The 25,364-nt window shown below is 54.0% G+C and overlaps 1 protein-coding gene across 3 annotated transcripts in view; it reads left to right on the top strand.

Annotated features, from left to right (window-relative positions):
• Positions 1–2,188: 2,188 nt before the first annotated feature.
• NSD1 (nuclear receptor binding SET domain protein 1) overlaps positions 2,189–25,364 on the top strand; it is a 69,146-nt gene continuing 45,970 nt past the window's right edge. For 2 of the 3 annotated variants that reach the window (XM_074839110.1, XM_074839112.1), the window contains exons 1-3: positions 2,189–2,222; positions 5,965–6,689; positions 23,010–23,145. In XM_074839110.1, coding sequence (XP_074695211.1) covers positions 2,204–2,222; positions 5,965–6,689; positions 23,010–23,145 — 880 coding nt within the window. In that variant the 5' untranslated portion in view covers positions 2,189–2,203. Of the gene's footprint in view, positions 2,223–5,577; positions 5,721–5,964; positions 6,690–23,009; positions 23,146–25,364 lie in introns of those variants that run through there. The other variant, XM_074839111.1, reaches the window with a different exon arrangement.

The following is a 25,364-nucleotide window of genomic DNA, read 5'->3' on the forward strand; positions in this document are numbered from 1 at the left end:
CCCCCCCCACACACGTCCATGTCTGCACACCCACCCCCATCCATGCACAAGCCCCTGCACACACACCTTCCCATGCACCTACACACACACACGGTCGTGTATGCACACTTGCATCCCTCTGCGCACACACACACACTCACACCCCCCTCAGGCACCCCCCCGTGCACAGAAACCTGCTCCCCCACCCTATGCCTGCAGCCCCCCCCAGCCACGCACACACATACACCCCGCGCACAACCGCCGTGCACGCTCATACGCCCTTGCACGCACACCCCTTCCCATGCACATGTAGCCACCCCCCGCCCCCTACGCCCCCATTTACACAGCCATGCACACCCCCTTCCCCCCCCCCCCCAATGCACACACCTTCCCCCCCCCCGCCTCCCCGGTTCTGAGCGGAGCCGCCAGCCCCGGCGCTGGCTGTGGGCCCCGTGCTCCATCCAGCCAAACTGGGGGGGACCCAGCGAGGGCGGGCGGGGGGCTGCCCCGCTGCAGCCCCCCCTCTCCAGCCTGCAGCCCCCCCTCTCCAGCCTGCAGCCCCCCCTCTCCAGGCCGCAGCCCCTTACGCTAGCCCGGCCGGGGCCGGCAGCCGGCGGGCGACTGGGGAAGCCGGGCTGCGAGCCCCATCTCCTGGCCAGCGGGAGCAGCTCTGCACCGAAATGGGACCGGGCGGGCGGCCCCCCCCGCCCCCCGCTGCACATCCCCGCCTTTTCGGCTGGTGACAGTGGCCTTCGCGGCAGGCCAGCCCTGGGGCTGTGGTGGCGGAGTGACAAACTCGGCTGGGAAAAACAGGCGTGGGGACGGCTCCTGGCTCGGCTCTGCGTCCCACCGCCCTCACGGGTGGATGGGGCCGGGAGTGGGGCAGGGCGGGGGATTTGGGCTGCGGAGCTGCACCGTGTCCTGATGTGGATCCTGCTCGTACCCACTCTGGGTGATGGGGACCAGCGACGGAAGGGGACCCCATGGGCACGGGAGCCTGGTGACCCTGGGTCTACCTTGGGTGGATGGCGCAAAGCCCAGCGAGGGCTCAGCCTCGCTGCCCGAGGCTGGGGCCCTGTACACCCCCTCAGCTGGAGATGGGGGGGCAGCATGTCTGACTGAGGGCTGGGGGAGCAGGAAAGTCCCCAAAACCAGCTGCAGCACCCAGTCAGGCACCCTGTGCCTCGGTCCTTTGGGAACTATCCCCATGCTGCACATGGCTGCTGTGGGGACAGGTCTGAGGCTGACCCCCACCCAGGGACAGCTCTTCCCACGCAGGACAGCAGAGCTCAGCATTGATGGCTCCTGCCCCCCTCAGTTTGTGGCGGGGGTCCTGCCCCCCACCCACTGCCCTTGTGTGTCCCGGGGCTGCTCCTGCCCTGCCTGTCCTTGGGGCTGCCCCCCAAAGGTTTTGGGGGACCATGGGAGCAGCAGGATGGAGGGGGCTGTGAGGTGGGGGAGCTGGGAAACCGGGGTCGCCTCGACACAGGGAGCAGACCCTCGCTCCAGGCACACCGGCCCAGCTAGGAAAAAACATGGGCTGCCTCCGCAGGCAGGTGTGGGCAGCCCTGTCTGCCTGCAAGCGCGGAGCTGCGGGCTCGGCGCTGCCGGCACGGAGCCGCCGGCACGGAGCCGGGCTGAGCCCCGCCGGCTGCCCCGGCTCTCCGCCGCTCCGTCCCCAGCGGTTTCAAGCCCCGCAAGCGGTTTCCTGGGGGAAAGGGGCCCCCGGCAAACCCTCCGGGCAGGATGCTCTCCTCTCCTCTCCTCCTCTGCTTCCTTCCTCTCCCCCGGCCGGGCCAGCCCTCCCCTTGCCCGCCGCAGCTCCTTAACCCTTTCGCCCACGCTCCCGGCCATGCGCCAGCCCCACGGCCACGGCTCCCGCCCGCCCTCACCGGCCCTTTGTGCGGGGCCCCGGTGCTGCTCCCCGGGGCCGTGCTCCCCACAGGGCCCCCCCCCCCGCCCCCCCCCGCCATCCTCCCGTGTCCCCTGCGGTGCCCAAGTGTCTGCCGGGGGTTGGAGAGCCGCGGCCGGGGGCGCTCGCAGCGAGCCCAGCCTGCCCGCGGCTCCCGTGGGACCCGCGTGGGCCACAGCTCCCTCTGCGCTGGGGTCTGGGGCTCCCCGCCGGCCGGCCGTGACCCCCCCATCTCCCCCGGGGAGAGCGAGCGGGAGCCCCCGGCGCGGGGCCGCGCTCCCCTCTGCATCGCCGCGGCGGCGGGGAGCATCCATGGTGGGAAGCATCCATGGTGGGAGCCGGGGCTGAGCATCCGGGACCGTGCATCGGGTGACGGGGAGCAAGGGGGAACGGGGCCGCTCCCCTGGGGGGGGACCGTGCCGGGCTGTGAACGGGGACCGGGGCCTCCAGAGGGAGCCCGCAGTGCCGCGCGGCTCCGCAGCCGCCGGCCTGGCCAGCTCCGGAGGCCCCAGAATGCTCTGGGAAGCCAGGCTGGGCCGGGGGGCTCGCCTGGACGCGGGGTGGGGGGCTCGCAGGCAAAGCCTGGCAGCGGGGACACCTCCCCACAAGGCCGCCGTCCGCCCGCGCTCCCCACCGGAGCCCGCGGACAAAGGCTCGTGCGGCGGCGGCAGGGCCGGCCCGTGCTGCCCGCGGTGCCGCACATCCGGGCGGGAGTGCGGCGGCAGCCGCCGGGTGCCATTTGCCTGCTCCTGTGCCGGAAGAGAGGGGCCGGGGAAGGGCCCTTCCTGCGGGCACTGGCTGTGGCGCGGGGAGAGGTGACACAGCAGATGGGGAGTGCAGCTGAGGGCATCCTGCCACCCCTGCCCCGCTCCCCCCGTCACCAGTAACCACACGGCTGCGGGGAGCGGCACTGGGATCACCGCAGGGCCCCGCTGGGGCACCACTGGCAGGGATGTGCTGGGGGGGGGGCGGGGGCGGGGGGCAGTGGGATGGGGACAGGCCTGAGGGTGCCACCTGGGCACCACTGGACACCTGCCCACCGGTGTCCCATGGGGTTGTGCTGCGCCATCTGCCCACGAGTGGAGGGCTCAGCCTCTGGTGGGTGGCACCTGGGGGGGACCAGGCCGGGCATGGGGCTGGCGCCCAGGCTGGGACGTGCCCTGCTGATGGCCCTGGCTCTGCAGTGGGAGAGGGGACAAAAGCAGCAGAGCGAGGGCAGCTGGTGACGGTCAGGGTGCTGGCTGCCGCTCCCCTCCTTGGGGACAGTCCTAAACCTCTCCCCACGTTGGCCCTCGCTCGCTGGGTCTCGGGCGCCAGGCTATGGGGAGACACAGGGTGCTCCCGCCCTGCACAGGGCCCTGCCCGCCCCCGGGGGGTTATAAATAAACCATTAACTTTATTTTGGGAACGTGGCGGAAACGTGCGTGGCAGGTTGCTCCAAAGAGAAAGGAGGAAAGCTGGCTGCCAGGCCCCCGCCCAGGTGTGCCGGGGTGCGGCCGCAGTGGCTGGAGCCGATCCCCGGGGAGACAGGCTGTGCCCAATGTGTGTCCCTGTTTGGGGGGACAGAGGGACCCCAGTCACGCTGGGTGCTGCCCCGTCTCTGCGCGGGCGGGGAGGACCGCGTGGGCACAAGGCCTCGGTGCTGAGTTCGTGCCGCACCGGGCACGGCGCGGTCCCACGTGTTGGTCACCGGGCGAGATGGCCCATGGCGGGTTGGGTGCCGCTGGCCGGGCCCCGGGCTGGGACCTCGGAGGTACAAACATGTCACGAGCAAAACCTCCGACTGTGGCGCTTCCTGCCAGGTCACCCCACCCTCCGTGGGTGTGCTGGAGCGGCGCGAGGCTGAACGTGGTGACAAGTCTCTCCGCGGTGGCAACACACCAGAGCGGGGACCACGGGTCGGGGACCTCGGTGTGTGGGGCGGGCGATGGGGAGCAACGGTGGCCCCATCACCAGCTGCAGAGAGGGCGGGAGGGAGGGAGCGCCCGGGCAGGGCCGAAGGGGCAGCGGGAGAAGCCGGGAGCCCTGGGAGGAGCTGCCAGGGCGCAGGCAGGGGCTGCCCGCGGCTCGGGTCCCGCCGCCCCGCTGAGGTGCCACCCGCAGCCGCTCCAGGCCGGGGTGTTCGGCGGGGAAAGGCGGCGGGGCGGCGAGGGCCGGGCGCTGCCTGCCTGAGTGTGCAGAGAGGCTGCTCCGGGGCCCTGCCCGGCGGGGGGAGCGCGGCGCCAGCACGGCCGGGGGCTCCCGCACGGCCCGGCCGGGGGGGCGGGGGGGGGGAAACAAAGGGCAGCGGCGGGCGAAGGCGGGGGGGAAGCGGGTCCGCCCGGGCAGCGCCGCGGCGGCACCCAGCTCCCCGCCCGGCACCCCGGGGGGCGGCCGGGCCCTGCCCCCCCCCTGCGCGGCCCGGGCAGCACCGCCCCGGTGCCACATCCCCGCGCTGCCCCGGCCGCTGCCCCCCGCCCGGCCGCCCCCGCCCCGTGCCTGCCCAGCCGTGCCGGTGCGGCGGCGGCGTGGCGCGGCGCCCGGACCCGCGCGGCTGGCGGCGGAGACCCCCCCGGCCCCCCATCTGGAGGTAGCGACGGAGCCGCCGCCGCCACGGGGCCCGCCGGCCGGTCGAGGTGGCGGTGGTGGCGGGGGGGGGGGGGGGGGGGGGAGTGGCGGGGGGCCGATGGCGGCCCGGCCCGGCGGAGCGGGCGGGCGCGGGGCTGGCTGCGCGCCGCTCGGCGGCGGGAGGGCGGGCGGGAGCGCGGCGTTCGCTGTCCGGGAGCGGCGGAGCCCGGCGAGGACAGCCAGGCCGCGGGCACCCCGGCGCCGCTCCCCGGCGGGCGAGGCTCGGCGAGGCTCGGCACGGCACGGCGGGCCCCGCGGAGGGCGACGGCCCGGCCCGCCGGTGCGCGGGGAGGGCGGAGGGGGGAGCGCGGCCGGGGGCGCCGGGCCCGGTCCGCGGCGGACAATGGCAGGGGGTAACCCGAGCCCGGCGGGGGCGGGCGGGCGGCCCGCGACCCCCGCCCCGCCGGCTGCCCGCTGGGACCGGGGCCGGGACCGGGGCCGAGGCGGGGCGGGCGGCCCGCGCCGCTGGGCAGGAGCCACCGCCCGCCGGGTGCCCCGCCGGGGCGCAGGGCCCAGCCGACTCCATTTTGTTGGCTCCCGCTCCGCCGCCGCTCGCAGGCCCGCGGCCTGCCCGCCGGCCCCGCGGCCGACGAGGCGGAGGGAAGCGGGGGGGGGGGGGGGGGGATGAGGGGGAGGGCGGCGGCCGGCCGGGGCGCCGGGGCCCGCAGGTGAGGCGCGACCGGGCCACCCCGTCCCGCCCCGTCCCGGCGGGGCCAGCCGGTGCCCCCCGCCGCCGCCTAAGATGGAGGTGGGGGCGGCGGGCCCGGGGGCACCGGCCCGGGCCGGGCCGCCATGTGCGCGGGGCCGGGCCGGGCCGGGCCGGTCGGGCCGGGCCGCAGGCGGGGAGCGGGGCCGCGGCGGGGCGCGCCGGGGGGGGGCAGCACTGAGCGCCCCCCCCTCCCCTCCCCCACCCCCGGGGCGGGCGGCGCGCGGAGGGGGGGGGGAGGAGGGGGGCGCCCGCCGAGGGGGGGTGCGGGGGGGGCCGCGCGGGCGCGCGCTGATTGGCCGCCGCCGAACCCCAAGAGCGGTGCGCGGGGGGCGCGCGCGCAGGCGCGGGGCGCGCGCCGGCGGGATGGCGGCGGCGGGCGCGCGCATGCGGGGGAGGGAGGAGGAGGGAGGCGGCGGAGGAGCGCTGGCGGGGCCTGGCCGGGCCGGGTCGGCGCGTCTCCCTCTCGGCCCGCACCGGGGGCAGGCGGCGAGCCAGCCGCGGCGGCGGCCGCAGGTGAGCGGCGGCCCCGCGGTTGCGGCGGCCCCCCCCCCACACCCCCCTCCCCGTGCGAGGCGGGGGCGGCCCGAGGCCAGGCGAGGGGGGCCGTGCCGGGGCCGGGCGGCGGGCCGCGGCCTGGGCCTAGCGCGGCGACGGCGGCGTCGGCCCGCGCGGGGCCGGCGGAGCGGAGCGGGCCCCCGGGCGCGGCTGCCATTTTGCGGCGGCGGGCCGGGCTGACCCCATTGTGCTGTGCCCGCAGGTGGATGCCCGCGGCCCGGCATGGAGCAGGCCTGCGAAGTGAGCCGCCGCAGCTGCCTCGTCCCCTTCGGCACCTCGCTGGCGGCCGCCGAGGCCAAGGGCGGCCCCTTCGGCGAGGGCCGCGGCCCCGAGCCGCCCGCCATGCAGCTGGCCGCCGCCAAGCCCGTCTACGGCCAGGACCCCTCGTCCTGCTACATCCCGCTGCGCCGGCTGCAGGATCTGGCCTCCATGATCAACGCCGAGTACCTCGGCGGCGCCGCCGACGGCGCTGAGGCCCTGCCCGACCCCGGTTCGCCGCCCCCCCGCCTCCCCGCGGCGCAGGACCCGGCGGCCGGCGCCGACGGACCCGGCCCGGCCGCCGACGCGCCCCGCGGGGTCCTGGCCTTCCCCCTGCTCCTGCGGGACGGAGGAGTGGAGGCGGCGGAGGAGGAGGAGGAGGAGGAGGGCGCCGAGACGCCGGAGGAGGAGGAGGAGGACGACGACGAAGAAGAAGAAGAAGAAGAGGAGGAGGAGGAGGAGGAGGAGGAGGCGGCGGACGGGGAGGAGGAGGAGGCGGCCGAGTCCGGATCGCGGAGCCGGGGCCGCCCCGGGCCGCAGCAGGGCCCCGGCAGCCCACCGCCGCCCCGCTTGCAGCCGGCCGAGCCGGTGCCGACGACGGTGCCGGACGGCGGCCCCGGGGAGAAGCCGGAGCCTTCCGCCACCGCCGCGGCGGCGGCCCTGCAGCTCGTAAGCACCGGCGGGGCGCGGGCGGCGGTTAAGGAGGTGGCGGGGGGGGGGTGCGCGCCGGGCGGGGGGCCGGGGCCGCGGCCGCTGCCATTTTGCGGCGGAGGCCGGCTGCGAGGCGCGGTGCGGCGGGGCCGGGCCGGCGCCCTCGCAGCCGGCACCCTCGAGGGCGGGCAGCCATCTTGCCGAGGGGACCCTGCCGAGGCGCGGGGGGAGGCTGCCGGCCTCGGGGGCGCGCTGCGGCCGCCGCCGGGAGCCGCTCGGGGCCGCCGGGCCGGGGCGGCCGGGCCAGCGCGGGCTGTCACCGGGCCCCGCCGCGCACCTGTGCCCCGGCGCGGCCAGCCGCGCTGCCCCCGCCGCCTTTTCTCCCCTCAGGAGCAAGAGGCACTGTCCCTCCGCCCGAGAACAGCGGATCGCTGCCAAGTTCGGCGGAGTTTTTTCCCCGTTACAAGCTTTGCTTTTTTTTTTTTTTTTTTTTTTTCCCTGGGCGCACTGGAGATAAGCAGGGGAGGAGGAGAGCTTTCCCCTCTCCTGCCTGCCCCGGCTCTGGCGCTGTCAGACGGCTCTCTTTGTCTGGCCTGGCTTGAGGGAGCCAAGCTGCGAGACTTTGGCGATGGCCAGGGAGGGGCTGTGTCATGGCCTGACAGACCTCACGGGCAGGAAACCTTGCTTGTGATTGAGGCTGACTTTTTTTTTTTCTTTCGAATTTCTCTACACACACAAATTCTTTTAGTTGGTTTTCTAATATTCCTAATAAGAAATAAAACTGATTGAACTTTTAGAGTTCTGAAAGGAGTTAGGTGCGTTTAACTTTTTGTATAATGTGCTTTTGAATGCAAGTATAATTTCTGGATGGTTTTCAGCGTGACTTTATTTGCAGATATGTATGTATACTTCCTGCAGTTCTTCAGTAATTTTTTTTGTGTATTTCTTAAACATGTTTTTGCAAACTTAAGGTTTCTTACTGGAGGATACTCTGTTTTTTAAGTATGACTTGATGCAGTGTGTGAAAATTAACTCATGTGACAGCACTGACACCGAAACCATGTTGCTCTCTTTAATTTCAGTAGAGCTGCTGATGCTGGACAGATGCTACTGGTGCACACAGCCCTTGGGGAGAAATACTTGCTTTCACCTGTGTCATTTGGGAACACGCAGTGTTCCTGCTGTGTGCTCTGGGAGCTGGGGGAGCGCTTGTCACAGAGTGCCCACGGAAGGGGCGATGTCAGGAAGATGCTGACAGCAGCTTAGTTTGTTTGTGGCACAGTTAAGCTCCGCTCTGGGTTGTGGATCCTCTTGACCGTTCCTTGGGAAGAATCCGTCTCCTTGTGGAGACTCAGTCTTTAGTCGTTGGGGGTAAGAGGGTGCTGTCGGTCTGAGGTTTGTGCATATACTTAGCTTTGTTTTGCAGAGCAAAGCAGGGATCTCTCAGCAGACATGTGCTCAGTGATGCGGTTGTGGGAGGGTCTCACTTTGTAAACAGAAGCTAGCAGAGGTACTTTCACAACACTTGCCTCTGCTATCAGTGGCTTTACAGCGTGCTCCACAGAACTGCAGCTTGTACGGTGACAAAACTGTGGTGGTGATTGAGCCTGTTATTTGAATATGCAACAAGGGGTTGACTTTTCAGTAACGCTGCCTTCCTGTCTGGTGTAGTACGACGTTAGCCTTGTTGAATTGTTCTGGTGACTTTAAAAGCATAGCTGCGTTCAGAAAAAAAGATACAAAGAAAAACAGTTTTTAGGCAGCCTGGGATCCTTCTCTCCTTGAGTCTCTCATTCTTCCTTTAGAAAGTAAGCGCGGGTTGTCTGACTGGACCTTTAATAGCCCTGCTGCTTGTGATATGGGAAGAGAGAGGGATTTTTCTCTGTGCCAAGTTACCATTGAGACAGTTAAATTATTTTAATTGTTGAACATGGCATGGTAGCTAGAAATAACCAGGCTTGCTCCTTAGATCATGTCTTCATGTAAGCATTTAATTCTGGTCTCATTTGTATTTGGGTAACTGAAATCAACTCTTTTTGAGAGCCTGTTAAAACTTGAAACAAAAACCCACCCCGAAACAACAACCACAAACCTCCCGGAGTTCTGCACTGCTATTCTTAGGATGGCTTGTCTGTGCTACTCTTATCTGTGCTATGCTTTCAGACGAATCACCTTTACCTAGTCTGATGATGGGGCTCTTCCACCTTATAGCAAGGCTTTTGCAGAGCTTTTATTCTTGAAGCTCACTGCTTTGAGTATGCCCACTGCTGCTCAGACTTCCTGTTTCGCCAAGAGGAAAGATGCATGTGTCTGGGACCTCTGTGTCTGCCCCTTGCAAGTTGTGAATTTTTCACTTTGAAAGGGCTTGATTTCCAAAATGTCAAGAGTGCTTCCAGCAGAAGGGCCAGCATTTGGTTTAGTCTTTAGTGGGATGAAAAGTCCAGCATTTAAGTAATGCCTCTGGGTAGGGAGAGGTGGTGGCAGGTATTGTTTTGCATGGGGATTTGCTAATAGCCCTGACATCGGTTGCACTCACACACTGCCCCAAACAGAGGAGAAGTTGCTCAGGTAGCATTCATTTGTAAAGAGGCATGTGCATATTCTGAAGTGATTTTAAGTGTCAAGTTAATCTTAGTTAAGGTTGACTGAAGCTCTCCCTGCTCCCCAGCAGCTACTGACAGATTTCCTGTTGGAGAGAAAGAAATTATAGCAGTGGTTCTTGGGTCTTGTTTCTGCTCCAGAAGTGACGATAGAGTGACTGCTGGCAGCTGGTGCCTTATTTCCTTGTGCACGTGGTGGGTTACTACCATTTAAACGGCTGGGGTTCTTTTAATTTCTCCATTGTTCTTTACCATCTTGACATGAGCTTGTCTTGAGCACTTCCCTGGCCTTTGCAAGTTGTAGTGGTCCTGGACAGCGTTATGTGGAGTTGGAGAATTGAGCCCAGGCTCCAGTGCTGGGGAGGGTGGGTGCAGTCACGGAAGGTCTGAGCGCTGTGGGTCTTGCTTGAACTCAGTTGCTGAGGAACTGGAGCAGGTGGACTTGTTTGACAAATCTTGTGCTGAAATTTTGCTTTTTATGTAACTTTTGGTGCCATATTACTTGGCTTTCTCTTTGCCAGTTTGTTGGTTTTGAATTCCTACCGACAAAGTACGTTAGAGTCATTTGGTTTGCAGAGCTGAGCACTCGGAAGCGGAGAGTTTTTGGATTTAAATACGTCTGTGCCGCTCTTAGTGCGCGTACGTTACACAGTGTATGATCCCGGGTTATGCATTCACAAGCTGTTTTTTCCACGGGACCCTGATGGCTTCAGGCTGCAGGATGTGCAGAGCTGGCATGAGGCACTCGCTCAATGTTGCTTTTCATTCTTCTCATACTATTTCCTTGTTGTCCAGCTTCATGCTGTAGGAGTATGATGTTCGGGTAATGGCAATGAGGAAATGAGGTGCAGGGAAATCCAGAGCCACATCTTTCATCGCTAAGGATGGCTGCTTCCAGTGGCTGGATGTAAGGAGTGAGCAGGGCGTGTGTGTAGGGCTCCTGGAAGGTTTTTGCTTTACCAGAACCACACCATATGCAATGTGTTAAAAGTACGGAAGGCCAGCAAAGTCCTCTCTTTAAGCCTAGAATTAATCTGTGATGAACTTCAGAGTTCCGTTGCAATCTGCAGTTGTGGGAGAGTACTTTCACTATAAAGTGTTTGTGTCCCTGTTTGAGGGGTGCTCTGGTTCTTCATTTATTAACTGACATGTCTAGTGCCATTTCTCTCTTCACTAAAAATAAAATAAAGGAACCAACGCCATGTGATACTTGCTACTCCTGTAAACATTTCTGAAAATCCTTCTAGACTGTTGATTTGAGGTGTCGCTAACTACTGGTAATGTTATATCCCTGAGATAGAATAGGCATGGCAGTGGTTTGTTTGAGCAGGGAACATAAATTTCCTTGGTCAGTTGACATCTTACTGGTGCGGAGATTAATTCCCTTTGGCTGTCTGTGCTTCCTGCGGGCACGGTCTCCCTCTACGTGCATCTGGTGAGAACAGGCTCTCGGTGTACTGCTGTCCCTGTGCGTCTGATCTTGCACACACCCCTCTTTGCCACTAAGATTTACGCTGTTTGGAAGACCTTATATTTTTCTCAGAAAAGAGCACGTAGCTGGATCTTGCCTGGCTGTGCAGTCAGCTGGTATCCACTGGGCCCCTGTACTGAAGCGCAGTCGTGTCTTGAATAGCTCTGAACTTACCCACAAAGGGCTTCAGCCATGGTGGGCATCCAGAAGAATGGGTAATTCCATGGTTAGGGCACTGTCCTGGGCTGTGTTATCACTCGACCATAAATTTTTGAGGTCCTTAATGGCTTTGGTGCTTTCATGATGTGATGGCGCAGCATCTCTTCCTCGTGGTGGTGTGAGCGGGTGGGTGTTAAGATGCTGCCACAGCAGGACTGTACCCTGGGTGTGAGGAGCAGCTTGTTCCGAGTGAGGCAGTTTTTTGAACAGTCTGTAGGATCTAGAGCTCTCCTGCGCAGCGGATTGGATCCTGGGAGTATTTATTCTAGCATTTGGCTGTGATTGTTCTTACTCTCCTTGTTTCTTTGTATTTGTTATTTAATCTCCTATTGCTGATTAGGTGTAAAATATCTGTTTGTGTATGTGATGTTACAGAAAATGCCATTTCTCTAGTAAATATGGATGTTCTGGCTACCTTTCGTGCAGTGTGACATATGAATGATTGATGCCTTCGCAGTTCATGAGGGGCCATGCAGTGCTCTGAAGCTGAACATGTTATGTGCAAAGAGCAAAACGAGGTGTTTTCTTGCAGATTGGACAGTTTTGAAGGTGAGATTTTGCTGAATGCAATGCCAGAAACCTCTATGTTGTTTCTGCTTTTTTATATTTAAAGCTTATTTTTAAAGCTTGGGTAAGAGAGGCTTTGTTCAAGCAATGGCCTGGTTAACATACTCTCCACAGTCATAAATACTTGAAGTCTCTAGTGAAGATTGTTGCCAGAGGAGTGTAGACTTCACTCAGCTATTCAGCAGTGAAGTTCTGCTCTATACAGTGTATACTTAGTATATCACCTGCTACTGTTACAGGGAAAAAATAGCCAACAGTAGCAACAAAATGGGCTTTTACAGGTGCTTTTTTAGGACACATGCTGCCTCTTGAGACCTGCTACCTCTGCTAACCGTCTTTGTATCTACTTGCTGGTGGTTTCTTTTGGAAAAGTGCATCTCCCAGAACCTGAAGGTTTATTTTTTTTTTTAATTAACAAATCTTATGTTGTTGATTCTAGTTCTGCTGTTACAGCTTCTAAGCCCTTGCTAAAATCAGTGATAGTGGCTTGGTTTGATGCTGTAGCAGTAGCGTTCAACTTCAGGGCAATGTATTTCTGTTTTGCGTGAAGTTGTAGATTTGTTGATTTGCCTCTTGCAGTATAGCAACTTCTCATTGCACCTCATTGCACCCTGTTCCCAGAAGTGGGGTTAAACTGTGTGATATATAACAATTATTAGTTTGTTTTTTTTTAATTTCCCCAAGTTAACTGAACAAATATGTAGCTTACTGAAGAGGTGTCAACTCTGAATGTGATTAACAAGCTACTTGAGCCCCAAGAAAAAAAAAAGTGGTATTTTCTGAGTTATAACTGAGACAGTATTTCTTAAAGACATTCTTAACTCAAAAATCAGTATTATGGGTGATGATCAACTTTCAGTCTAGTTGCTTAGAACGTACTTCTGTTTTTCTTGCCTGTGACTGACAGCTTCTTGTATATAGTAATTTTGATTGTTTTTTCAGTTATTTGCTCTGGCATTTAGAAGGGCACAGGGAATAGAAACACCTGGAGAAAGAAACTCAATCCTAGCAGGGGGAGCTTGTCCTGGGAGTTTAAATTTTTTTTTTTTTTTTAAATCAAGTTAATGCCGTTTTTAATACCAGAAAAATATGACCTATGTTTTGTTCTGTCTGCACAGAGCCATCTGTGCTGTGCAATGCAGTCTTCGCTCAGTAAAAAAGGGAGTGAAATCCTTTATGGTGGTGAAGGCATTGCCAGGATTTCCAAGTTAATGGGTGGAAAAGGTCTGTAAGAGAGTCTGCTTTGAATTAGAGCAGCAGTTTTCAACCTCTGTTGATTTGTGGACCCCTAAACACTTCCCAGGTGCAGACTCTTGTCTAGTGAATTTAGACCTATCAACAATAGCCTTGCTTGCTTTCATATAATTTCATGGCATCAGAGTATTTTTCTGCGGCTGTGGGTTTGCTGACTGCTGAGTTACAGAAAACGTTGCAAATGTGAGTTGCAGTGTCTGACCTGTGTGAATTTTGTGTTGAGTCAAATATAATGTTGCATTTGTGCGACTGCTGGAACAGGCAGGGGTGCCCTCCCCTGCCTGACTTGCTGCTGTTGTGTTTTGCAAGAATGCTTGATAAAAGTTGAAGTTTGCTTTGCTGAAATAGTTACTGGAAGTCTAAATGTTACTTTCGTGTGTGTTGGTGTGAGTTCGGTGTTACCAGTTAAGGTCATGCTGGTGTTTGAAACTGCAAGGGTGGTGACATCAAAGAAGTGACTTGACGCTAGTGCAGAGGGTTTAGGGCTTTCTGGTGTGCTGTGGGTGGCTGCTCACCGGTGTTGCTGTACCACTGCTCTGTGGGGAGGTCGGTCGGGTGCAGGTAGCGTGTCCTGTACTCTTTAGGTTTGGAAAGGCTCGAGTGTAGCCCTTGCAGGTGTGCTTGGGGATTGTAGGGGGCTCCTTGCTAAGGCTTGTAAGGTTTGCTAGTGGTGCAGGAACAGGGTGCTGGTGGGAGTGTTACTGAGGACACACGCAGGGCATGAGCGTGTGTGTGGGCTCCCTCAAGAGCGTGTCACGCTCCTCCTGGCAGGTAGCTGCAGCAAGGGAGCTGAACGGTTTGGCATGCCTGCAGAGCTGTGGTGCTGTGCAGAGGCAGACTGGAAGGTGGAGAGTTGGGTGTCCCACTGGTTCAGTCCTGGGTAGGAGAGGGAAAGATGTTGGTTTGTGTTGGAGGCAGAGGCTGACACCCCTGGCAGGTGCCAGCTGAAGTTCTTGCTAAATTAGAAATCTGTTTTCAGTGTGACTTCTCACAGTAGCTTTGCAGCAGTGATTAAATGTGCAGCAGAGATAGAGATGGACTTGGTGTGTGCCCATATCTTGTGTGTCCAAAAGCATTGACGAAGCCAGGAGGAATTTCAGCAGTGTGCTTTGCCTTTACTGAATGATGGAAAAGCACTCGTTACAGTTGACATGCTGTCTTTTCTGTGGTTACCATTAAGAATGCATCAAGATTTATCTCACCTGGGTCTTTGGAAGAATAGCAAGAAGAAACTGGGAGAAAAGTCCTTGTGTATCATCTCTCTTTCCCAGCACTTGTGAGGTCAGGCTGGTCCTGGCCAGGCACCTTCAATTCTGTCTCTAGTACAGCCTGAGCAGCAGATGTGTACTGAGTTGACCCACTCAGCTCGTTGCCTGGTTTGGTTGTAGCCTCAGCCGTGAAGGAGTGGCACGATCCACAGATGGACGGCTTGTCCAGCAGCCAGTGCCATCCATCTGCTGTCTCAGGGGCTGAGTTGCAGCCGTGGCTCTGTGCAAAGCAGCAAGTCAGCAAGCGAAAGGGGCACCGCGTGTGATGTGCGTGGTGTCGGGGAGGGGAGTGGTTCGGGAGTGCTGTCGGTAGCTGAACCCCAGGGAAAGGGCAGCACGTCTCCCGTCCTGGAGGCTTCCCCATGTCCCATTCCATCCTCTTCCTCATGGGGTGCAGGTGGGTGGAGGGCTGGGGCAGGGAGCAGCAGGTGGGGTTGCCAGGCAAAGCTCTGTGTGTGCGAGTTCTTGATAGGGGACTTGTTCTGTGGGTTACACACTTTGGAGAGCTGCGAACGCTGCTGGAGATGGCACGTTCACACTGCTGTGGTCTTCAGGTAAAAAAGTTTTATAGGTAATAAAATAGCAGTGTAACTTGTATTAACTTTCAGATGCTCATCAGAACTAATGCGTGGGGACTCATTCTTCATTTTCAGATGTGCAGAATTTGAGTTTTGTGTGTGAGAAACTAGAGGTGTTGAGTTGGATAGAGCAATCCAACATAGTGTTCCATACTAGCCGAAGGATGGGGTGTCTTTTGATGTGGTATTTCTTAGGAAAAAGTGAACAGATAATTCCTCGCACAGTAGTATCTCAGCACACTAGAAACCTCCAGCTTCTTTTTTCAGATCCTGTGGGGCCTCCGGTGCTGAGCATGCAGCAAGGCTCTTGCCCTGAGCTCTGCTTGAAGCTTTCGTGTTCCTCTTGTTTTGGAGGAGTGTATTTCATTACTTTCCCTCCCACTGTTGGTGGAAAGATAGAAACCTGGTTGTTGCCTAATGTGAGAAGGGCGAGGAGCAGGGTGGTTATCTCCCTTTTAATGGTTCCTCCGCTTGCCCTGATGTTACTTTGCTGTTTGGTTTTCCCAAGCACCTGTTCAGACACTTCCTACTATTCTGGCTAATGTGGCAACTGCCCACAGATTTCTAAATAGCAGCAGTGAAACAAGTCGGATTCTTCTTAATTTTAGTTGGCTGTCCTCTCACAGTATGAGTGTGATTATGTTTAGGAAGCTGGATTCACAACATAAAGGTTAGGAAGCCTCTCTGAAGCATGAGTTTGCAGAACCTGATGACTGAAGCATGAACCTGACTCAGGGCATGGCTGTAAGTGTGGATCTCAAGAAATAAATAACCACAAGATAATTTTATTGCACTGCTAGTGTTCAAAAATTCTGATTTCATTTTTAGTAGGGATTTGGCAAAAGCAGTTGAAATTTTAAATGCAAATTAAAACAATTTTATATGAACAGAGCACTTATATTTTAGTTGTTGTTTTGGAAAAAGGGTTTACTTGGGCAGGGGGGACTTGCATGCTGAATACCATCTCGTTTTGAGGAGGCTGTGGTCTTGTGTAAGTGGCATCTTTGCATTTGGACTAACAAAGTGGTGTTGTACCTCCATCTCCTGTGGGCGAATCGTAATTTCTGCAGAAGGTTAAATTTGCAAGCCCTGGTTAAATATTTGTTGCTTTTGAAGAAGCCCATGGACTTTAAGAAAAAAAACCCAAACAAACCAAAACAACCAACAAGCAAGTGTTAGTAGTTACACATTTAATTCAATGCAAACTTCCAATTTTTAGCTGTTAAGGTTCTAATATGGTATTCAGTCTTTGCACTGCCATGTACGTGTTGTTCTCTAGTACTGCTTCATTCTGGTTACAGCTTAAGCTGCAATGGATACAGTTCACATACATAAATTAGAATAGCCAAGCTTCATTTTGCGCAGTTTGAATCTGTTTTTCATTTCATGGATTTAGAAGCTTAATTTCTGAAAATGAACATTGCATTTATCAGATGTCTTGCTTGTGAACAGTTCATTTGATAATATAAAGCAGCACAAAAGTAAGGCTCTAAAGGGGACATCTGATGGCTTGGCTTCAGTTTGGGTTTTTTTGCTAGTTCTCTGACATAAGGTATTTGTTGGTATTTGTTCTTTGTGAGACTTGGCAAAGTTTTGGTAATGCCTGCAGTTCCTCTCTTGCTCGAAACAGTGCTGATTAAAAGAACCAGATTTAGAGAGAACTTGGTTTATCCTTTAAAATATATGCAGATAAGTAAGTGTGAGAGTTTTTCCTCTGTTTCAGGCTCCTGGCAGCTGTTTGAAAACTTCTGTATGTTTGTGTGTCTGGATTTCTCTCCTCTGGGGATCTGGGTGAGATCGTACCCCTTCTCTCCCACTTTCTCCTCCTGTCTTCCTCAAACCTTGCTGTGAGGTGCATTCCTGGTTGTTAGGATGCTGAAGTACCAAAGCTTTCTATTGCACTGCTGTTCTAGCCATTCCATAAGGAAAATGATATCCATTAAGGCAGTGAAACAGGGATGCTGTTAACCCGCTATCTTGGTGCCTGAGGCTTGGTGTTCTCCCATCAGTAAGTTCTTTATTTAAAATCTGTACATTTATAAGTTGGTAGAAATGCTTCAGGATGTATGAATTTACCCAGTGTAGTGCAATCAGCTCTCTTTATTTTAACCTTTCACGGTAGTTCATACGTACATAGCACCCTTTGCATTTGTAGGCTGCCGCAGCCTGGAGAAAGGTACTAAAAACTAGCCAAAGACAACAAATACCCACAAGCATGTAGATAACAGAAGTTTGGCTTGTATCATAATCTCTGCTGTATTTTTTGCTAGTGAATATTTAATTAGTGAGTATTTAACACTTCTGTGTGATAATAGTCGCAGATAAGAGGTAGTATACTTTTTCAGACATGAATGTAGGTCAGACGCCTGTTTGCTTTTCGCTGCAGTGCTGAAGCCGAAGGAAGTCTGGAGCAGTGGGGGGACAAAGAGCATGTCCCCTGGTCCCCACCAGCTCAGCCTACTTGTGGGTTTCCAGCAGGCTTCTCTGACTCCTGTCTTTGACTTGAAGTTTGCCATAAAGTTAAGTGCCAGTGTGATGATTATTCTGGTGAGGGGAGTGATGGTTTCAGCAGATATGCCATGCAGGTGTTGTGGTTTGGGTGGGTTTTTTTTTTTTTTTTTACATACTCCACTTGGGCTTACCCCTTTCCCTGTGCAGGGGTTTATTCCTGTAAGTTTTCTCACAGTGGAGCACAGAGGGCTGCTGCTCTGCCTACATGAGTACAGGTTCAGCATCACAGCCTCTCTCTGTAAAGGCTTAAAGCTTGTATGCTTGGTAATGCTACTTTGTACGGAGGAAACTTTGATTGATGACCTCTTTTTGCTTGACTTCAAATGCTGCTTAAGCTGTGAAGTAGAGATAATTTAATTTTCTTTCTATTTTAGGTTTTTTCAACCAATTGGTTTTGCTTTCAGAAAACCTTCTTTAAAATGAGAATCTTTGCTAATGAGAATTTATTTTTTGGCTTTCATCACAAGCAGTTATTAATTTCAGTTGTTGACTTTGACTTTGCTTCATTGTTGTTCTTAATCTTATCTCCTTTTTACCTTTCCATGCAACATTCACAACCGAAGATTATTTCCTAATTCCTGTTGTCTTTCCTTCTATCTGTTTTCATTTATTTCTCAGTGCATGAGTGTTGGAACTGAGTGAAATAATGAACAGTGGGTCATTTAGACTTCTTTCCACCCTCTCATCCCTAAGAGCAGGACAGTGGTAGGAGTTGTACTTTAAACTGTCTCTGACTGTCAGCAGCAGTCACTGTATGAGAGTTAGAGCCATCACTGCTTCATTTCTGTGACTGGAGTTAAAGGATCTGGACCCCTCCCCTGGATAGGAGCTGTTTGGACTTGGAACAGAAGGATAAGCCTGAGCTCAGAGGGCTGAGGCTGCTCTGCTTTGTCTTAAACTGTAGGTTAACTCAATAAGGTTGAACTTCAGCTGGAGGAGAGCACCATCTCATGAAAACTTTTGAGATAGCTTTGACAATGCCCTTCCAGGCTAGTTCTGGGACAGCTTTTAATAGAGAGAATTTGCCCCAGTTGCTGCCCCTCCTTTGGGAGGGCAGAGGGTGAGTAAAGTAACCTGTTGTGTGATGGTGAAATGGCCGGACCTGGGAGCGGCACGTCCTAGGCATGGAGCACCTGTGGCACCAACCCTGTGTTAGTAGATACTATTTCAAACAGACTGGCCCAGGTCACCCAGGTGCCTTCAAGTGTCATCTCTCCCTCAGGTTTGCTTTTCTGGGTTGTTTTTTTTTTTTTCCTGGTATGAAGAGCTGCTGATCTTCAGCCAGTCATATCTGGAGGTTGGTTGGTGGTTCGTAGGAATTGGGTGAACTCCTTGTCTCATGCTGTTCAGGAAAAAACTAATATCATTGAACTTTAAGGAAAAGAAGGTGGTGGTGGGGAAGACAGTGGACTGACCCTCACCAGGCTTCCAGTTCTAACTAACAAGAAGTAGGTATTGGGAACGGCTTGTTTGCAGTCCTGGAAGTAGATGGGCTCCAGGGGAGAAGCGCAAGAGTTGCTGCCTCAGGAATGGGAAGGTTTGAAGAGAGCAGTAGAAGCTTATGGGGCAGAGTTGTTGCTGCCTTCTGCCTCTGGCGCAGATGTATGCCCCGGCTCGTGTGCGGGGTGTGACTTACCTGGCAGCTACTAGTGCGGTGAGATCTGCTCACGAGATATCCAGTGCTCCTGCTGCAGGGCCCTGGGCACGTATCTGCTGCATGCTCAGCGGAAAAGGCTATTAGTGTCATTGTTTATACTGTATTGTTTAATTATTGTTTGGATGTGGCTGCCTTCTTTTACTTTCTTCCTTGGCTTTGATTCTGTCCACTTTGTGCCTGAAACAGGCTTGGCAGGATCTTCCTCCGTTATTCTTGGGGGTCAGTGGCTTCCTTCTTGCTCTTCTCCATCCTTGTTGCACACAATCTCTTTTGCTGCCCCAGCCTTTCTCAAGAAGCATGTTCTGTCCCTTGCTTCACTGAATAATGTCATGTTTATAATTAAGTCAGGAATAAGCTATAATAGGGCTATTTTTGGCCAAGCATTTCCATGATAGCTTTCCAAAGCAGGTCTGCATTTGAAGTGTGCAGGGCTACGATGGCTGCAGCTCGGCGCTTGGACTCTGGATGGCTAGGCTCTTTGGGTACATGATATTGAAAATGTTGGCCTGTAACAAAATATATCTGCCCCTTTGCGTGTAGCTTGGTCTTACTGTGGCTCTGCCAAGATGGTTGTATCCCCAGTCATGCTGTTGGGGCTTTGGGGTGTCTGCAGCAGTGCCACACGGTGCTGGAGGCGATGGTACTGCTCTGGTTGTTGCACAGAGATGACCAGCACTGCAGGGCAGGTGCACCCTGTGTCTGTCAGCATATGTGTGTGTGTGTGGACTTGTGCTTTGTGCCACTTCTTCTGGCAAGATTCATGGATTGGACAGCAGCTTCAAGTGTTGTAGCCAAGAGTGGTTGCTGGATGAGCGTTATTTTTGTCACTTTTTAATGATGTTAATTTAAAGGGAGGAAGATTGGTGAGAGACAGTCAAGGACTAACAGTATGTATACAATAATAAAATCACTGAGAAATATAAGCTTTCTTTGCTCCATCAATGATCTTAAAGGTTTTTTCCAACCTAAATGATTCTGTATGTTTCATATTTGTCTTATGGTGAGAGTTTTGGGAGGGCAGAGGTGCTGCTTGTGTAGTTGTCTTGTCTGTGAGAAAGCCTATTTTCTCTTGAAATACCATAAGTCAGTGCTCAGCTTCACTTGGTGAATTACAAAGACTGGTGTGTTTGGCACAGTACAAATTCAGGAGGTAGTTTTCAAGGTAGATGTGTTTGTGTAATCCTTCTGCTGAACCTTGGCTTGTGACCCTTTCCTCAGCGATCAGTGGTCATTTGGGGTCTTGCATTGGTGGAGAGGATTTGATGAAAAACATCCACAAGCTATGTATTTGTTCTTTCCAAAAATAGCAAAGTGATCCGAAATACTGTGTATGGTCTAGAACTTATGCTATAGCTTGTCCCATCTGAGCAGCAAATTAATGCCAAACAGTTGATAACAGTAGACAGCGCTGACACCCTTTAGGAGAAGGTCTAACAATACAAAAACTGTGATTGTTGCACACCGATGGAGCAAGGCACTGTCCTTCCCTTCCTCACTAACCCGGTCTCTTGCCTGCTTTGAATTTTGTCACTATTTCCACTGGAGTTACAACATGGTACATAACCAGTGTACAGTGGTTCACATGCTGTGTAGATAAACACTCAGTACTCTGACCGTATGTAGGGATTACACCTGAAGTTAGTTGTGTTTAAAAATCTTGGGCTTTCCCTAGCTCACAGAAAAGTCCTCATTACTGCAGGGCTCAATTTTTGGCCATCAGGATATATTAGCAGTTTGATCTTGGCATAGTAAATGTTAATTGTAACAGGAATGAGTTTTGTTGTATCCTGGCCCAAGCAATACATGCCTTGGGGACTAACTCTGGCATCGCACAGCGGAGTTTAAAGGGAGAGACCTACTGTACCTGGAAATTGTATGAACTGCTGCTTTCACTCCTGCTTTTTCTTTTTAATGTTACGAATTTTAAACCTCCCTAGCAGAATTTTTGTTTCTGTGGGAATGTAAAGGCATCTTTGGCCAGGTGGTGGGATTTAGGGAGAGTGGAGGGGAAGATAGTGCAAGACTGCAGCCTGCTGCAAAGCTCTTCCTTGGGGTACTGGGCTTTCTGATCTGCCTCTTCCACCCACTGGTGGGGCTTTGTGGTGAGTGATGATGAGACCAACATCTGACTGCTGTGTGGGGAAGGGAGAGAGCAAAATGGGAAGGAATGAGAATCGGAAAGGGGTAACTGTTTAAGAATCGTCTGAATAGTTTCTTGAAAGCCACGTTTTCATCAGGTGCCTGTGTGGGCTATTAGAGGGTGACAAAGAGTTGATTTAAATGCAGACTTGCCTCTAGGCAGGGGTTGTGGGTGTCCCTCAGGTGGATCAGTGTGAATGGCTTTGGCAAATCTCCAGCATAGTTTTACTGCTCGGTCCAGCTGACTCTGCTCAGGTTACAGTTGTCAGTAAGACGCACATACATTGTGTACTGTGTACTGTGCACTGCATTTGGCACAATCAGTTATGATATAGATATGCCCCTTAAAGCCTAGGGTTGAAAAACGTGTAAGAAAAAAAGTGATGGAAAAGTCACATTTGTGAAAAGAACACAAGCTGGACACGGACAAGAAAAAAAAAAAGGCGTTTTGCATCTGAAAGTGCATCTGCATTTTAAAAGCACCAGCAAAGGCAGCACTTCTGGTTCCCATGCTCACGCATGCATATTTTTGTTCCAGAAAACCTGTCTGTGGCACGGTGGAGGCTGCAGCATGGCGGTGAGAGAGTGAGGGTCTGCAGCCCCCTTCCCCAGTCCTGAGCTCCTGCTCAGCAATAAGTTATTGTGTGGCTTTTTGATGACTGAGTGAGAAGAATTCCAGCAATGTAGTCTGTAACGTCATTACCTGCTTCTTCTCATGTAACAGAGGAGTTTATCCTTTTGTATTTTCTTTAACCACATGAAGAAAACCCATAAAACTCAACCTGAAGCGGAATATACCTTTTATTAGAGAGGTCTGTTGCGTTTTAGTTGCTAGGATGTTGAACTGTGACTGGCAAGAGACGTGCTTAGGGAAGGGTGGTGAGCAGGACAGAGAAGTGAAGTGAGAAGGTGCATATTTGTGCTATGACAGCTTTAATGAGGAGCATATTGCTGATGCTTATTGGCAAGAATAATACCTGCAGTACTTCTTAGAGCTCTTAAAATGCTGAACCCACCTGGGACATGTCATTGGCTGGTGCTGGTAAGCAGGCAGGATACCCCACAGCTGAGCATGGGGACTCCTGTATCCTGTGACAACCTGTTGTGCCCCATCTTGGCTCCGTTAGTCACATCGCCGGTAAGCTCCTGAATCCTCTTCTTGGCGGAGGTCCTGTTGGTAGCCCAGCATCCAGCCCGAGCGTGTGTGTACTTAGCGAACAGCACGGGATCTGCTCTCTGCTCTTCGATAGCGAGGCAGAAAGGGCGTTAAACAGCATTAGGTTTTTGTGTGTTGAAAGATTTTGATGTTCTTGTGATCGCTGCACAGCCCTGGGAAGCAGAGTGAGTTGGGGTGACAGTTTCTACAGAGTTGATACTTGTGAGCAGGTTTTGGAGACAGGCAAAGTCTGTCCGTCTGTCTCCTAGAGCGGGGGTGACTGCCATTGTGCTCCGTTTCTCCTGCTCTGTAGTTTTGGGGCAGAGCAGTGACAGTTCTGCTCATATAAACTAAAAATGAGGACATAAGGGTTTTTTCTGATTGTCCCTGCCTTTTGGTTTCAAATACTTTACGGTGAAGCTTTTTCCTGAGCACATCTGAGAAGCAGGGAAGTTATTAGCTTGTACAGACCAACTTTTTTTTGTTGTTTTTGCAATTGATAAACAATTTGCTGTTCTCATCACATTCTCATTGTCTCTTACTACTACTTTTTCTGTATGCTGCAACCTTTGAAACGAACAAACTGGTGTTAGCGAAGAAATGGGGACTAGTAGTGACTCTGAATATTTACCTGTGCCAATGTGTGAAGTTTGAGCGTAGTCATTTACCAGAGGTCATGTTCCTTACTAAATAATAACAGAAAAACTCAAACCCCGGTTTATGTTTTGTTCTTTCAGAAGGATGGGGAGAACCATCATGTTCTTTGAAGGTGTAGGACCCACTAAGTAAAATCAGGACTTGCTTTTTAATGTAAATGTCTCTGGTGGCCAGATGTAATCTGCACACAGGGGGGAGGAAAACCTCTTTAAAAACATCTGGAGCTTTAGTGATTTCTTGTGTTCTGGTTTTTCCCCAAAGATCCGAGCCAAGAAGAAACCTACTCCAGTGAAGTATGAAGTTGGGGATCTTGTTTGGGCCAAGTTCAACAGACGCCCATGGTGGCCATGCACAATTTGTCATGACCCAGTGCTGGACTGTCACTCAAAAATGAAAGGTATTGTATCTGCTCAGACCGCAAAGTGGAGGCATTGTGTATGGCAGGGTGCTGCAGTTTTTAATTAATTTAAAAACATTTCTGACTCTTGAAAGGTATGAAGAAATAGTCTCTACTGTGTAAGACCTGGGTCTGTAAAGTAGACTTAGATCAGGGAGGTAAGCTGATGGAAGTGGCAGAGGTAGCTGTTGGACATGAAGGCTTTATTTTCCAGAGTATAGGAAGGGTGAGTAGCTGGGCTGAGCTCAGGGTGGTGCAGAAGAAAGAGCAGCTCCTTGAAAAAGGGATACAGAGAAAAAGGAGGTGGGTCAGAGAGCTGAGGACAGAGACGTGCAATGGGTGGGCAAGCAGAGCTGGGAAGGCTGGAGTCTGTGAGAATACAGTTTGGAGGGCAGGAGGCTGAGGAGTGGGGTGTGGGCTAGCACAATGTAGCTGCTGAATGCCTGAAGGTGTGATGGGAATGTGTGTGAGGAAGTGAAATTTTTTTTGGTCTTGTTTGGCACAGGGAAGCAAGGGACTGTTTATGGGGAAATATCGGAAAAACCTGGAGATGGAGCTGCATATGTGAAAGTTTAGGGCATAGTGTGTCAGAGAGACTAAGAGCCAGTGGAGTGTGAGGGGAAGAGAGGGGGGAAGTAAGAGCTGTGCACGCATGAATGCAGGGGAGAGCTGAGAAGGAAGAGAGTCTTAACAAGCTCAAGGCAGAGAAGAAAGTGTAGGTGAGTGATGGAGGGAACAGAGGGGATGTGATTGTTTGGTTTGCTTTTGGGATCATACTAGCTGTCATGGGGAGATTGCTACGAATGCAAAGGCTTATTTATTTGTTCCTGGTTTCCCTTTCTGATTCTTTTTGTTCTGTGGGCAACTGCAAACCCCTTGAACTGGTGCTGTCTGCCACTGACAGCTCTGTAGACTGGTGAGGTTGCCACTCACTGATGATGTATTTCCAGTTTTTGTGGCCCTTATCAACCTAAGAACCAAGTTCTGAGAGTGAGTAGACTTTTTTTCTAGTGTCCATCAGCTCAGAGCCCTCTGTTATTTCTCTAGAGACAAGACGTAGCTCTTCCTAAATTGTGCTCACATCATCCCAAAGTCTGGTTGCTGTAGTCTTCTTGTTATTTCTCCACCTTCCCCTTCATCCTCTGGGAGGCATTCATCCTGATTCTAGATAATACGGAATGTGCTGTTCTAAATAGTCCCTTTTGAGCTCTCAAATTCCTGTCGAATATGTTGCTGGAAGATCTGCCAGACATATATTCTCCCCCCCTGCGTCCCTCCCCATGAAGTTTTGGACAGGATTTAATGTATATAGCTGTCCAGTAATCTCCTCTCAGCCTGTGTATGAGGATTTCTAATAAAGGAATTCTGCGGGGAGGAAACATGCTATTAACAAATTCCAGCAAGGTCTGATCTCCAGCTACATGATAGACTCTCCCGTCATGTTTTATCCGTGTTCAGACCAATAGAGCTCTGGAGAAAATTGCTTTTTCCAGTTGTGGCTGTATGTAATCTGCTCATCTCCCCTCCCTGACACTGAGGTGGCAGAGCGGGTGGATCTGAACTCCGGAGCTTTTGGGAGCTGCCGGGGCTCTGTGTGCGCTGTAGGAAGCACAGTCCTCCTGCCTTGGCTCTCCTGTTGCCAAGGGAACGAGCCCTTCAAAACAAGGCAGGTCGCTTCAAACTCATGACTTGTGCAAAAACCTCTTCTCCTCCTGGGTTTGAGGCATGGCGTTTTGTTTGAAGCAGTTTGCCTTTTCTTAGCAAGCTCTTGGAGATTTTTTGGAGCTGAAAGATTGAGGCTCAGTAGCTTCAGTCCCAGTGCTGTGAATGGGACAGATGAAGTCTGTTGATGTTGCCCTGGTCATTATTTGTCACCCTCTCCGTGGTCTTGGTCAGAATCTCGATGTTGGCATCACTGAAGGCTGGGCTGCTGCACTGTGCTGGCAGTCCTGGAAGAGACAGCACAAACCAAATGGGCTGTGAAGTCTAGGCTACGTATTCAGAGGGTGAAGGTGTTCCCAGGAGAAGGTGAAGCACATGTTGCAGCAAAATGCAGGCAGAAGTTTATATCCCTTGTTCAAGCCTTGTTTGCTGTCTTCTGATGTTTGTAACCTGTCCTTTTTCACCAGCACACCCAGTACTGGTTCAGCTCTTAATTGTACCATGTCTGTTCAGCATTCTCGCACAGAAAGCATCTTTGAAAAATCTTTGATTGTCCC

This window comes from Strix aluco, chromosome 13 (assembly GCF_031877795.1).
Source record: "Strix aluco isolate bStrAlu1 chromosome 13, bStrAlu1.hap1, whole genome shotgun sequence".
In the NCBI taxonomy this organism is placed as follows: Eukaryota; Metazoa; Chordata; class Aves; order Strigiformes; family Strigidae; genus Strix; species Strix aluco.